This window comes from Fusarium musae, chromosome 5, assembly GCF_019915245.1.
Source record: "Fusarium musae strain F31 chromosome 5, whole genome shotgun sequence".
Taxonomy (NCBI): domain Eukaryota; kingdom Fungi; phylum Ascomycota; class Sordariomycetes; order Hypocreales; family Nectriaceae; genus Fusarium; species Fusarium musae.
Window position 1 is genome coordinate 2,164,506 of NC_058391.1, and position 11,621 is coordinate 2,176,126.

The window sequence follows — 11,621 nt, forward strand, 5'->3', positions numbered from 1 at the left end:
CTCGCCGTCCATCGTAATAAAGCTTGCCGAACACCATGCATGCATTTCGAAGAGTAAAAATCGTGATAACCAACATAAAAGAAATGATTCTCAACACCCTTTAATCGTCCGGGTACTGCTCCGTAAGGTTGGACACAAAGGTGCAAGTCTCAGCATCAAATCTCTTGAAGAACTTCCCAGCCTGGGGAAACAAAGATTCCGGGACCTCTCTCGGATCCTGAATCAACACAATATTGTCTTCTGCAACAACATGCCGCTCAGGGCCTATTGTGCGTCTATAGTTATACGTCAGCTTGTAAATGAGAACTAGAGATGTTTAGAAGACTTACAGGCATGTGTAAAATGTTTGGTTTCGGGGACGCACCCGGTTAGGTAATTCTGTATCGCTGTTATCGTCCAGCGTCTCGTCAATAGCCACGGTGTGTGGCACGGGCAAACGCCTCGTACCCTGGTCGGTCCACCCATTAACAGCACCGATCCAGCCATATCGTCGGTGTCTAAAGACCTGCCCAATCTTGTAGAGCACATTTTGGGTCCTCGCGCTATCCCTGCGAAACACCGGCGGTGAAACGTCATCAAACTCATCCACAAGATCTAAGACCTCATGAGGATCTTCCCACCTACGGGGATTGTTCCTCATGAATCTCTCACGAAAGGGGCCAAAGCGATCGTACAAAGGGAATATGTACTTCTCAACGAGCCAGGCATCTACGTGCCAGCTCTTTGCAAATCGGTTAAGGAAAGGTTCCAAAACTTCGTCCCATTCGAAGGAGTCGACCGGTGTAAGAAGAAGAGACGCCCAGAGTGCGGAGTAGAGGGAGGCCTCGATATTGGCTGGATCGTTGCCGGTGATGAGTCTAGTAAGTTCGGGGTCAGCCTGCTCGTGGGCGCCAATTACCCTGGCAGCGGTGGCTCTGATATTGCGCGCTGTCCGCATGGCAATGGCGACAGGGTTCACGGGAGACAAGAAGGTATCGGTGCTCGACTGCCAGCCAAAACGGGACAGCAAAGCCTGTAAATCAGCCAGAGGGATCTCCTCACTCGAGCCATAGGGATCTAAGTACATCCTCTCTGGAGGTGCATTGTCCTCCGTAACAGGGTTGCTGTCTAGAGTCTTTCCCTTTTCTGCAAGCACTATAGCATGTACATGAGTTGGAAATGCACAGCATTGTGCTTCGACGCCCAAACGCTGAGCGAGACAGCAAAAGATGGCGCTCGAGATGATAGGAATCGAGTCGTGATCTTCATGGCGCAGAGCTTGGCCGATGAGACAATTTCTGAGGTTTCGATAGCTTGTCTCAGGATTCCGCAAACCTGTGAGGTTATTCATTCGCAGCCATCGATTTAATTCCAGTGCCTTTTGTCGCGTTGACATTTCACCAATGTCTGGTTGAGTCTCAAGAAACTCGGCCGCCAGATTATCAAGAATACCGCTAATCTTGACGCAGTGTTAACCGAGGGAACCCTGGTCATACGAGGAGTACTTACATCGTCCAGATCTCCGGGCTGGTCGTGCAGAACGAATAAATCGAATGCCCCAAGAGCGCGCTCAAGGCTGAGGCTCTGTGGTTGGCCACTGTGAGTCGAGGTCGCAAGTTGAATGTTGTACCACTCATCAATGGCGATAGATCTGTGGATACTATCCAGCAGGGATTGACTGTAATATCTAAAAGTTCTGGATAAGTATTCGAATGGAAGATTAGCGACGAGGTTGCTCACCGTCGAGCCAAGACATCTTCGGTATTCTCGTCTGCTTTGCACTGCTCTAGGAGAAAATCTTTGGCGTCATAACCAAGTTGGCAAACTTTTTCATATCGCTTTAGGCGGCCAACTTTGGTTACAAGGATCTCGCCCAAGAGACGTTTAAGCTGTTCATTGCGGAACTTCCGCAAGATGAATAATTTCTTCCACGGTGTATCAGACGCCCTACCCTTTAGACGGCGCTGCAGGTTGTGCTCGGGATGCCAGAATCTAAAATTGCTTCGGCAATGATATTTCCACAGAAGCGGTTCATTAGCCAGATGCCTTAGGCGATGTGAGACAAGTTGGAAATTAGAGAGGTTGTCTTCTGGGGGGATATAATAGAGCAAATGTTGAATTATCTCGTCTGGCACTTGGGAAAAGAACATGGCGGGCCTCTCGATGAGGCAGGCAGTCGATTATAGAAAGAATTGTGATGCGGTGTGTGGTGTGTGGTGTAAGTGGTGAGTTCAGGTTGGAGGTTGGCCGATTGTTGAATAAGATAGTCAGTCAGTCACTGTATGGATGTGAGATCTTTTTCTGATCGGGCTGTCGCTGTGAATCCGTTGTTCCGCCGTGTCACTGGAGTCTGCCGATCAACCTAATTCAACATGTCATGCTTTCTCCCCTCTCAGTGCTCATCAACCTATCGCCTCATTCTTTCAGGCGATGTTATCATCGTTAGGCAGGCCTGGGGTACCTAAGTAAGGGTGAAGAATATTAGCGGGGTTATGACCGTAGTGAGCAATGCTGAGTCATGCAAGCTTTCAATATGATTGGGCACCATCGAACGACCGCAATTGGCTGCGATTTGTTTTGACTCTAGGCCGGAAATGGATACCAAAGTAAACAAAAACGCGCGTGGTAATAGTGTCTGGTCTTTCTTGCCCGACTTACAGCGGTAAGATAGCGCGCTACAATTCGACGCTACCTTACCTACACATCTTTACGACTTCTTTATCACGATTTCTTCTCTCATCACTAACATCAGGCACACACACAGAGAGACGCCCTTCGCAAGACTTGATTGCTCTAGATTGCAGAGCATTTTACACTGTTTACATAACATGCATTGCGTCTCTAATACACGGCATTTCTAAACTTTATACCGCCCACGCAACGACCGCCATCATGCCCGACTTTGGCGGCGGCGCGCTCGACACCCCGCGAACAAACATTGGGGATGCGACCTACCTTGGACAGCCCGACTTTGCCGATATAACACAAGAAGCATCCTTTCAGTCACCCCCAAAAGAGGGCAATCTCCTACAACAACTCCGCAATGGCCGCTCTAATGGCATCAATCTTCGCACCCCGCGCCAGAGAGGGCCCTTGGCCGACCGCAGAAACCTTCCTCCCAGCGTTGGAGGTGCCGAATTCACACCCTTACTTAAGTCAGCAACAAGAAATAGCGTGCGACGCTTCGGCAAAGAAAATGGCACCGCAGTACCGAACACACCCGCATTAGACAAGATCGACGAAGGTGACCTGACTCCCGTCCCCCGCGGCGACACGTCCATCTACCTAGGGTCGCGTAATCAGTCTTATATGGAGTACACCATTCCCGAGGTCGATACCAGTAGCGCTGCCTCAACCCCATTGGCCGTTCCCCGAAGGAGAGGCGGTGAAAAGGGACCCCTCCAGGATGGTAATCAGCTTTCGCTAAGAGAGCAGGAGAATGTGATTGATAGGATCGAGAAGGAGAATTTTGGACTGAAGCTCAAGATTCATTTCCTAGAAGAGGCGCTTCGAAAGGCTGGGCCTGGCTTTAGCGAAGCGGCCCTCAAGGAGAACACTGAGCTTAAGGTCGACAAAGTTACAATGCAAAGAGAACTGCACCGGTACAAAAAACACTTGACAACCGCAGAGAAGGACTTGGAGAGCTATCGACAGCAAATGCTAGAAGTACAGGAGAAGGCTAAGCGGAAATACGCCAACCAGAGTTCCCAGGCCGAAGTTGAGAAGCTGCAGCGCATATTAGAAGATCGCGAAGCAGATATCGAAGACCTCCAGCAACAGTTACAACAACAGAAAGGGAACAGCGACCAGGTCGAAAAGTTGCAGGATGATATCGGTGACCTCGAGGCTGACATTCGGGAGAAGGATCAGCAACTTACGGAGCGTGAAGACGAGCTCGAGGACCTGAAGGAGCAAATGGAAGCCCTCAGAGATGCTGTATCAGAGGCGGAAGAGAAAACCAAGGACGCTCAACGAAAAATGTTAGCATTAGAGGAGAAGGCCCAGCACAACGATGAGCTAGATGATGCCAAAGACACCATCCAGGACCTCGAGCACAACATTCGCCGTCTCGAGGAGCAAGTTGAGGATGCGAAAGCCAAGATGGAGGACGCTGTAGCCGAGAAAGAGCGGGCCGAGCACGATCTTGAAGAGCTTCAGGATGATATGGCCAACAAGTCAGTGGTGACAAAGGGACTTTCTCGTCAGATCGAAGAGAAGGTTTCTCGGCTGCAAGAGGAATTGGATCAAGCTGGCCAAGATTATGCTACTCTAGAGAAGGAGCATCACAAGGTAACACAGGAAAACGACTCCCTGCAGTCTACCGTTAAGGAGCTCAAGAAGAACCATGAAAAGTTCGATTGCGAACGGAATTCTCTATCAACCAGAATCGAGCAGCTTGAGGCCGACCTTCAAGCTCGAACTGACGAAAAGAACGTCCTTCAAAACCGACACGATGCACTCGCAACTGAGTCCAGGTCCCTCCAGAAGGATGTCCAGAAGCTAGAAAAGGAAGTCCAAGATCTTGAGGATGGTCTAACGGAAGAGAGAGAGCATGCGCTAGAAATTGAAAGGGATATCCGTGGCCAATACAAAGCGGAGATGGATCGCCTCAACGACGAAATTTCGGATCTTCAGGCAGAAATCCGCGAAAAAGACAACCTTTATGATAACGACAGCGAGAAATGGGAAACCGAGAAGCAAAATCTTGAATCAGAACGAAATCGGGCCGAAGAAAAGGCAGCAGGTTTACAGAGAACCATTGATCGCCTTAGGGAAGCTGAAGGCACACTCTCGGATAAGGAGTCAAAGTTACAAGCAGTTATTCAAAGCGAGAATGAACGACACAGGAGCGAAGAAGGAATCCTCTCACGACAGATTGAGGACCTTCAGGATGCCCTTGAAACTCGACAGACGTTATTGACAAATCTGCGCAATGAACTTTCCACTGTTCGTGACGAGTTACGACAGACACAGATCGAGCACCAGACACAAGTCCGAAGAGTGGCTGCATTAGAGGATGAGGTGGATGTTCTGCAAACAACACTGGATGAAGAACAAAACGCCGGACGCTATGAGGCCGAGGCTGCTAAGCGAGAGTGCGAGGATTTGAGAGAACAGCTCAAGTCTCTACGACAACGCACCAATTCATCCCAAGCAGCATCAACGCAAGTCCTCAACAAGGAGATTGACGATCTCAGGGAACAACTTCGAGAGGCACGCAAAAGGGCAGATCTCCACGAAGGTGCCAGTCTCGAGGTGGAAGACCTGAAAGAACAGCTAAAGGCTCTTCGTCAACGAGCTGACTCGTCTGATGCTGCCAGTCAGGAGATTGATGACCTCAAAGAGCAGCTCCGAGCTTTGCGGCAGCGTGCCAATGCATCAGAGGCTGCGAATATTGAGGTTGAGAATCTCAAGGAGCAGTTGAGGGTGATGCGCCAGAAGGCCGGTTCATCAGAAGCCGCTCAGTTTGAGATTGATGACCTCAAGGAAGAGCTTAAGACATGGCGTCAACGAGCCGAGGCAGCCCAGGCCGCTATTGCGACTTCAGAGCAAGATGCTCAACAGTCGACGGAATCGATGACACGATTGAAGTGGCAGCTTTCGGACGCAAACTCCCAATTGGACAAGCTCTCCAAGGAAAAGCAGTCTCTTCAAGACCAAGTTGCCAAGATCACTGCTGAACTCCATTCTGTCAGCTCCTCTCTGGCTGAAGTCAAGGCAGAGCGGGATGAACTTGATGGGGAACTTCGCCGAACGAAATTCTACGACAATGAAACACTTCGCGTTGATCAAGAGAGACTTGACCTCCGCACGGCCAAACTCAAACTTGACAATGAAGTACGACGCCTCAGAGATGAGAACAAGGCTCTCATTGAGCAGCGTGATGCGATCGAAAAGACGCTAGAGGATGAAATCGAGAAAGCTGCCGAGGAGGAAGAACGTCTGGGGCAGGAGATTCTTCAGCTGCAGGCCAAGCTACGACAATCGTCCTCAACAGACAGCCATGATATCGCTGCTGCTCGGCGCACGATTCGTGAGCTTGAGCGTCGTATCGAGGATTATGAAGCCCAGCTGAATACTCGCCAAATACCTAACAACTTCGAGGGTAGTAGCGAGCTATCTATGATCCGCAAAGACCTCACTACAGCTCGTCAAAAGGAACTAGAGTTCCTGCAGAAAGAATCTGCCCACCGTGATGTCGTCAAGGGTCTGAAGCGACAAATTGCCGACCTCGAGCGTCAAGTTCATGAGACTGAAGTCTCTCGCCTCATTGTGTCTCCAAAGTCTTCAACCAGCGATTCTGGTCGCAAGTCGGAGGTCACGGAGCTCAGAAGCCAACTGTCCGCAGCTCAGAAGTCAATACAGGATCTCAGATCCAAGAACCGTGATGCCGAGCGCAGAGCGATGCAATTGTCTCAGGACTTCCAGCGCCAATTGAACGATCTCGAGGATCAGAAGATAGTACTCGAAGAGGTTCTCGAGGAGGCAAGAGCGCAAGCCGAGGAGACAGCAGCACAGCATGAGCGTGCTCTTCGTCGCATGAAGCATCAACTAGATAAGGCAGAGCTCGAGCGCAACGCCTTGGCCACAGTGCAGCCTGACCTTAGCAAACGCGACCGCCAACTGAGGAAGAACAAGGCTGAGATGGAGAACCTAGAGTATGATGTCCTTCAGCAACAGGAACTCATCGAGGGCCTTGCCGCCTCCGAAGCTTCTCTTCGGCGCAAGCTAGAGCGAGCACGCAGCGAGCGGGCAGCTTTCCGTATGAGCGCGGAGAAGTTACAGAAGGATCTTGAGCGCATCAAGGCCACAGCAGTTGCCGCTAGAAACGGAGCTTCTGACCGACGAAGCGCTGTTGATCGCAAGGCTCTGGATACCACCATCGAAGGAGCTGACCAGGCTCTCGAGACAGTGATCAGGGCAGCTGAGAGCGCCGACGAGCGTCACAGGAAGGAGTTGCGAGGCATGGTGATGCAGATGGAGTGGATGCAGGCCCGTTTCCAGCGTGAGGCCTCTCTTCGGGCTGATGCCGCGTACGCGAAGAAGTTCCTCCAGCTGCAACTCGATGTTGCCAATGCATGGTAAGTTCTCTTTGTCTCGTCTGTGACTCGATTCATACTGACAACTGCACAGCAACAAAGCTCAATTGCGTGAGCTTGAAGACATTCGCACAAATCTCCTTGGCAACAAAAAGGCTCTCTCTCTACCCAGCCACACAACAGCTACCACCTCCAACACAAAACCTACTCTCAAGGCCTTCCTTGTCATGGCGCGCTTCATCGCTCGTGCTCGCTTGTCTGCCAACAACTGGGCCAAGCAAGAAGTTGTGCGTCGCAAACTTGTTGTTGCAACTGAGGAGCAGCGCAAGGTGAAGCGATCGAGGCAACTAAAGGTTGTGAGAGCTGAAGCATAAGGAAACAAAGCATGTCTTTACCCGGAGTCTGGGTATATGTAAGCTGGCAGGACCACCGACAGAACGAACATAGCATTGCATGAGCGAGAGCGTATGGTTTACAGGGCTTGTATGGCTGGTCTGAATCATTATCAATTTGGTTATTAGCAGGGTTATTACGGATACCTAAGTCATGTTTCTACATAGGGTGGTTTTCGGCGTTGAGAAATGGAATTTGGCGATCGAAGCAGCAGTATGTTTGTTACGTCACAAAGAGGCTAGGCGCTATGAGCATCAAATCAAGAGTATTTTGATTTAACCATACTTCTCACAATACGCTTTATGTTTGAGTTCTTCGACACAGCTAGTCATCAAGACATCAGAGGCCAACTACCAAATCTTTCAGACAGCCTCCCATTGCAATACTATCCAATGGTACTATGATACTCGTTTTGAGAAAAAGCCACCCCCCATTCCGCCCAGCTTCCACCTCTTTACGTGTCTTCTAACACAAACGCAGCCGGTTTTTCAGTAGATTCGGGGTATTCCAACTCCAAGTTCGAGGTACGGCGGTCATGGCTTATATACATTACATGACGAATAGTAGATTTGTGTCTGTGCTTGTTAGTGTCTGGCTTTCGAGGTCAGGGATAGTTAGTTCGACTTACCCAGAGGGTGACTACATGACAGCTGAGGCTTCTGGGTGTATCGTGTGGCGAGCTCGTCACGGATGCTGTTCAGAAGCTGAACGTAACTCTGCTGAGGACTCTTCTTGAGGGCAGTGACAAAGGCCCAAGACATGGCACCGGTAGCCTGAGAGGCGATAGTTGCATCGGCACTGTAGAATATGTTAGCGAATGACTTGAACCATGCTGTGTCGTGTAGGAGCAAAGGCAAAATCTCCACCGATCCAACGCAGCTCGTCGCCCCAAATGCGCAAATATAGACTCTTTAAGAGACCATATCTGGCATCTGGAGCAGGCTCGGAAGATAGTTATTCAAGTTAGATACAACAAATTGTTAAAGCCAAAAACGCCTTGCGCCATGCTAACAAGCCCAGTTGAGAAACCTGTCCCAATAACAAAAAATGAAGAAGTGAAAGCCAAATAATCAAGCTGGGATCATCTGGTAACAAGGGTAATACTGAGGAAATAGGGGTACCCACGAAGTCTGATCGTCTTTGCTGCCGGACCACATGATAACGTCGGCTGGAGAGGTCTTTGTCCTCAAGTTGCGTTCGCGAACCTCGTCGCCATTGGCAGCCTTCTTGATAAAGCCGAAGATATTGCTGGCCACGCCCCCAAGATCGCCCTGGCTGTACGAGGAGATGACACCAAGCAGACCTTGTCCTGCTTCCTTGGCCAGGTTGGGCTCCTTGAGAATGCCTTGCGTGGAGTAAATGTACGGCAGATCGAGGGCGGTGCCAGAGTGACACGAATCGAAGATTGCTGTCAGGCGAACACCGGCTTGTAGGGGGCGAACCATGATGCGGTGCATCTCGTCATCGGTGATATGGCCAGTCTGTCTGAAATCAACCGGGTAAATGACTTCGTCGTAGCCGTCGTCTTCGTCGCCATCAAGATCCTTTGTTTGTCCACCATGACCTGCGACTGTTAGTATAGGTCTCGGAGCTTGGGGGTGCTCGGGGTCCCAAAGCACAGTGCGTACCTGAGTAATGAAAGAATAAAGAATCATTGGGTCGAGCATCTTTCACTAGCCAATGCATAGCTCGAAGAATGTTTTGTTTGGTTGGCTGGCTCATGGGGTTTTGCTGATCATCGGTAAGGATTACCATATCCTCACGCTTGTAGCCAAAGTGCTCAGAAAGATAAGCAGTCATGTTACGGACATCGTTGATGCAGCCTCGGAGTTGACCGCGCTGGTTGAAGTAGTTGATTCCAATGAGAAGGGCTTTTCTCCTGCCGGTGCAGTTCGAGTATCTGAAGTTGTAGCTATTGGGAGCGCCATGACCGAATTGCTGGGGTGCTGTAGGAGGAGGAGCAGGGCCACCTGGTTAGAGTTAGCTGGTACTGCACAAGTCGGTCGAGAGCGCATTGTCTGTAACGTACCACCAGGTCGCGAGCCGTAATTAGGCTGAGGGGGTCCTTGTTGGTACTGACCACCGTACTGCTGTTGTTGAGGGGGAGGCCCTGAGTAGTACTGCTGTTGGGGAGGCTGTTGTTGGTAACCAAACGGCGGCTGCGGAGAAGGCTGGCCTTGCGGGTAGCCACCGCCGTACGAAGGTTGGGGTCTATAGAAGTGAAGAGATTGTTAGTTATGAACTCCATGATGACGAATGGTTCGTTGGGCAATAGCATTAGCGATCGCCGGGCGCATGGGAAATGCGGGGGACGTGTATCAAATGATGTTCGTGTTTTTGGGGGGAGTCGTACGGGTAATAATTGCCCTGAGGCTGCTGATGGTATTGGGGTTGCGGCGGGCCGTAGCGGCCAGAATTGTAACCCGGATATCCCGACATGACGGGGCGGTTTTGGTGTTGTTTGGAGTTGAAGTTGTTAGGTAGAGCAGCGGCTCAGTATATCGGTCGTATCTGGACTTTGCTGATGATGTTGGAGAGGAGATGTCGAGTCGGGTCGGTCGAGAGAAATGCAGGTAAGAAAAGATGAAGAAGAAAGCAAGCCTGGCTGGGCTGGGCCTGGGAAACTCGGGCTCGGCGCCAAGACAGGTCAGACAGGATAGCGCATGTAAAAATGTACCTAGTTCTGGGGCGAAGCTGGGCGCGATGACGATGTACTGTAGTAAAAGCGCGTGGGACGGTCAAGTGCTCAAGAGTATGGGCCAATGTTGCTGATTGATGCTGTGCTGATGAATGCTGATGGGATGGATGCTCACGCGGGGCAAGAAAAAGAGGCGAGAAGAAGGCGTTCGTTCTTGACGCTCGTTCGCTCGAGTACTCGACTTTGATTGATTGATTGATTTGATCTAAGGGTTCTCTAAAGGCCGGGGGTCGGGACTGGATGGTTCTTTGATAGGATTGGTTCCAAGCTGAAAGCAGCGTACCTTAGGTAGCTGTGCACGGGGCGTTTGGTCTATGGAAGCTGGAGGCGGGGGAAGAGGAAGAGAAGAGCTGAGGAGAAGGGAAGATGTCGGTCGATATGCTCCTGTCTGATATTGGATGGTGGGAGACGAGATGATATAAACCAGCCTCGACAGGAAAGAAGGGGAATAAAAATCGTAGATGAGAGCAGCAAGAAAAGCAATGAGAGAGGTTCAAGGTCAAGGTCTGGCAAGCTTGAGATAGTCTTGGACAGGGGGGGGAGGGCGTGTAGAGGGTGTAGAGATATTGGATGATGGATGATTGATCATACAGCGGCCGACCAGGGCAATTTGATGGTTGATTTCTGTCTGTGGTTGATGTTTTAGACAATCGCGGCAGTTGCGCCTATAATTGGTATTTCGCCTGTGAGTCTGAGACGATTGATCGTTCGATTAATGGTTGTTGCTGAGAAATGCCGTGTTTAAGGGACCCAGCTCGACTGGAACTTTCTTGGGGTAACTTCGCAGGGCTCGTGATGTGTGGGGGGGATAGGTAGGACCCTTCAATAGTGCAACCAGTGCTGTACCTTGGGGTCTTGAATTGGATTGGACCTGAAGCCGACTGAGGACAAGCAGCATTAACAGTCGAGGGGATATAGCATCTTCTTAAATCATATATTCAAAGTCTTAGAATAGATTCTTCTAGCTTTAGTGTAACTCGACTAATGGATGTCTATGTATTTGTCTTTGAAGCTATTGCTTGCTCTCATGTCCTGTGATGCAACTCTTGTTGTCTTGACAGCTCGGTGAGGGAGGCTCAGCGCCAGAATAGGCCCAAAGGGGAAACATGGCCGACAATGGAAATCGCTGGTGTTAGCTCAACGACCACTACGGAGATGTTCGACTGCGCTACAGCACGAGACGCGTCCGACTTGGCAATATTTCACATCACACCGTCTCTATTTGGGAAATCCTCCTTGACACTGCCTTTTACCTTTCTCTATCTGTTCTCTTTAGACTGCCTATCTCAGAACTATTACTCTGTTCGGCCACGTCGTCGTCATTGATAGTTATTCGAATTACCTACCTACCTATCCAAGTACCCGACTCTTCAGGCTGTGCTTCTACAGGGATCTCGTACTCATACTTACACTAACTACAGTGCTGCCAACTGCCTACCTTAGTTTCCGACCCGACTGACTGGGCCCCGGCCCCAAATTGCCGAATCTCTGGGTTCTGGCCTTGTGATGCC

The 11,621-nt window shown here is 50.3% G+C and overlaps 3 protein-coding genes across 3 annotated transcripts; 1 reads left to right on the forward strand and 2 right to left on the reverse strand.

Annotated features, from left to right (window-relative positions):
* Positions 1-100: 100 nt before the first annotated feature.
* J7337_007075 (uncharacterized protein) lies at positions 101-2,129 on the reverse strand (the record flags this gene model as incomplete). The annotated part of the gene is made up of 4 exons (XM_044824730.1): positions 101-275; positions 330-1,438; positions 1,489-1,666; positions 1,720-2,129. The coding sequence occupies 4 exons, from the start codon at positions 2,127-2,129 to the stop codon at positions 101-103; spliced, it is 1,872 nt and encodes a 623-aa protein (XP_044680387.1).
* Positions 2,130-2,871: 742 nt separating this feature from the next.
* Positions 2,872-7,393, forward strand: J7337_007076 (uncharacterized protein; the record flags this gene model as incomplete). The annotated part of the gene is made up of 2 exons (XM_044824731.1): positions 2,872-7,061; positions 7,114-7,393. The coding sequence occupies 2 exons, from the start codon at positions 2,872-2,874 to the stop codon at positions 7,391-7,393; spliced, it is 4,470 nt and encodes a 1,489-aa protein (XP_044680388.1).
* Positions 7,394-7,961: 568 nt separating this feature from the next.
* Positions 7,962-9,851, reverse strand: J7337_007077 (uncharacterized protein; the record flags this gene model as incomplete). The annotated part of the gene is made up of 6 exons (XM_044824732.1): positions 7,962-7,987; positions 8,041-8,210; positions 8,538-8,976; positions 9,041-9,382; positions 9,442-9,623; positions 9,766-9,851. The coding sequence occupies 6 exons, from the start codon at positions 9,849-9,851 to the stop codon at positions 7,962-7,964; spliced, it is 1,245 nt and encodes a 414-aa protein (XP_044680389.1).
* Positions 9,852-11,621: the final 1,770 nt, after the last annotated feature.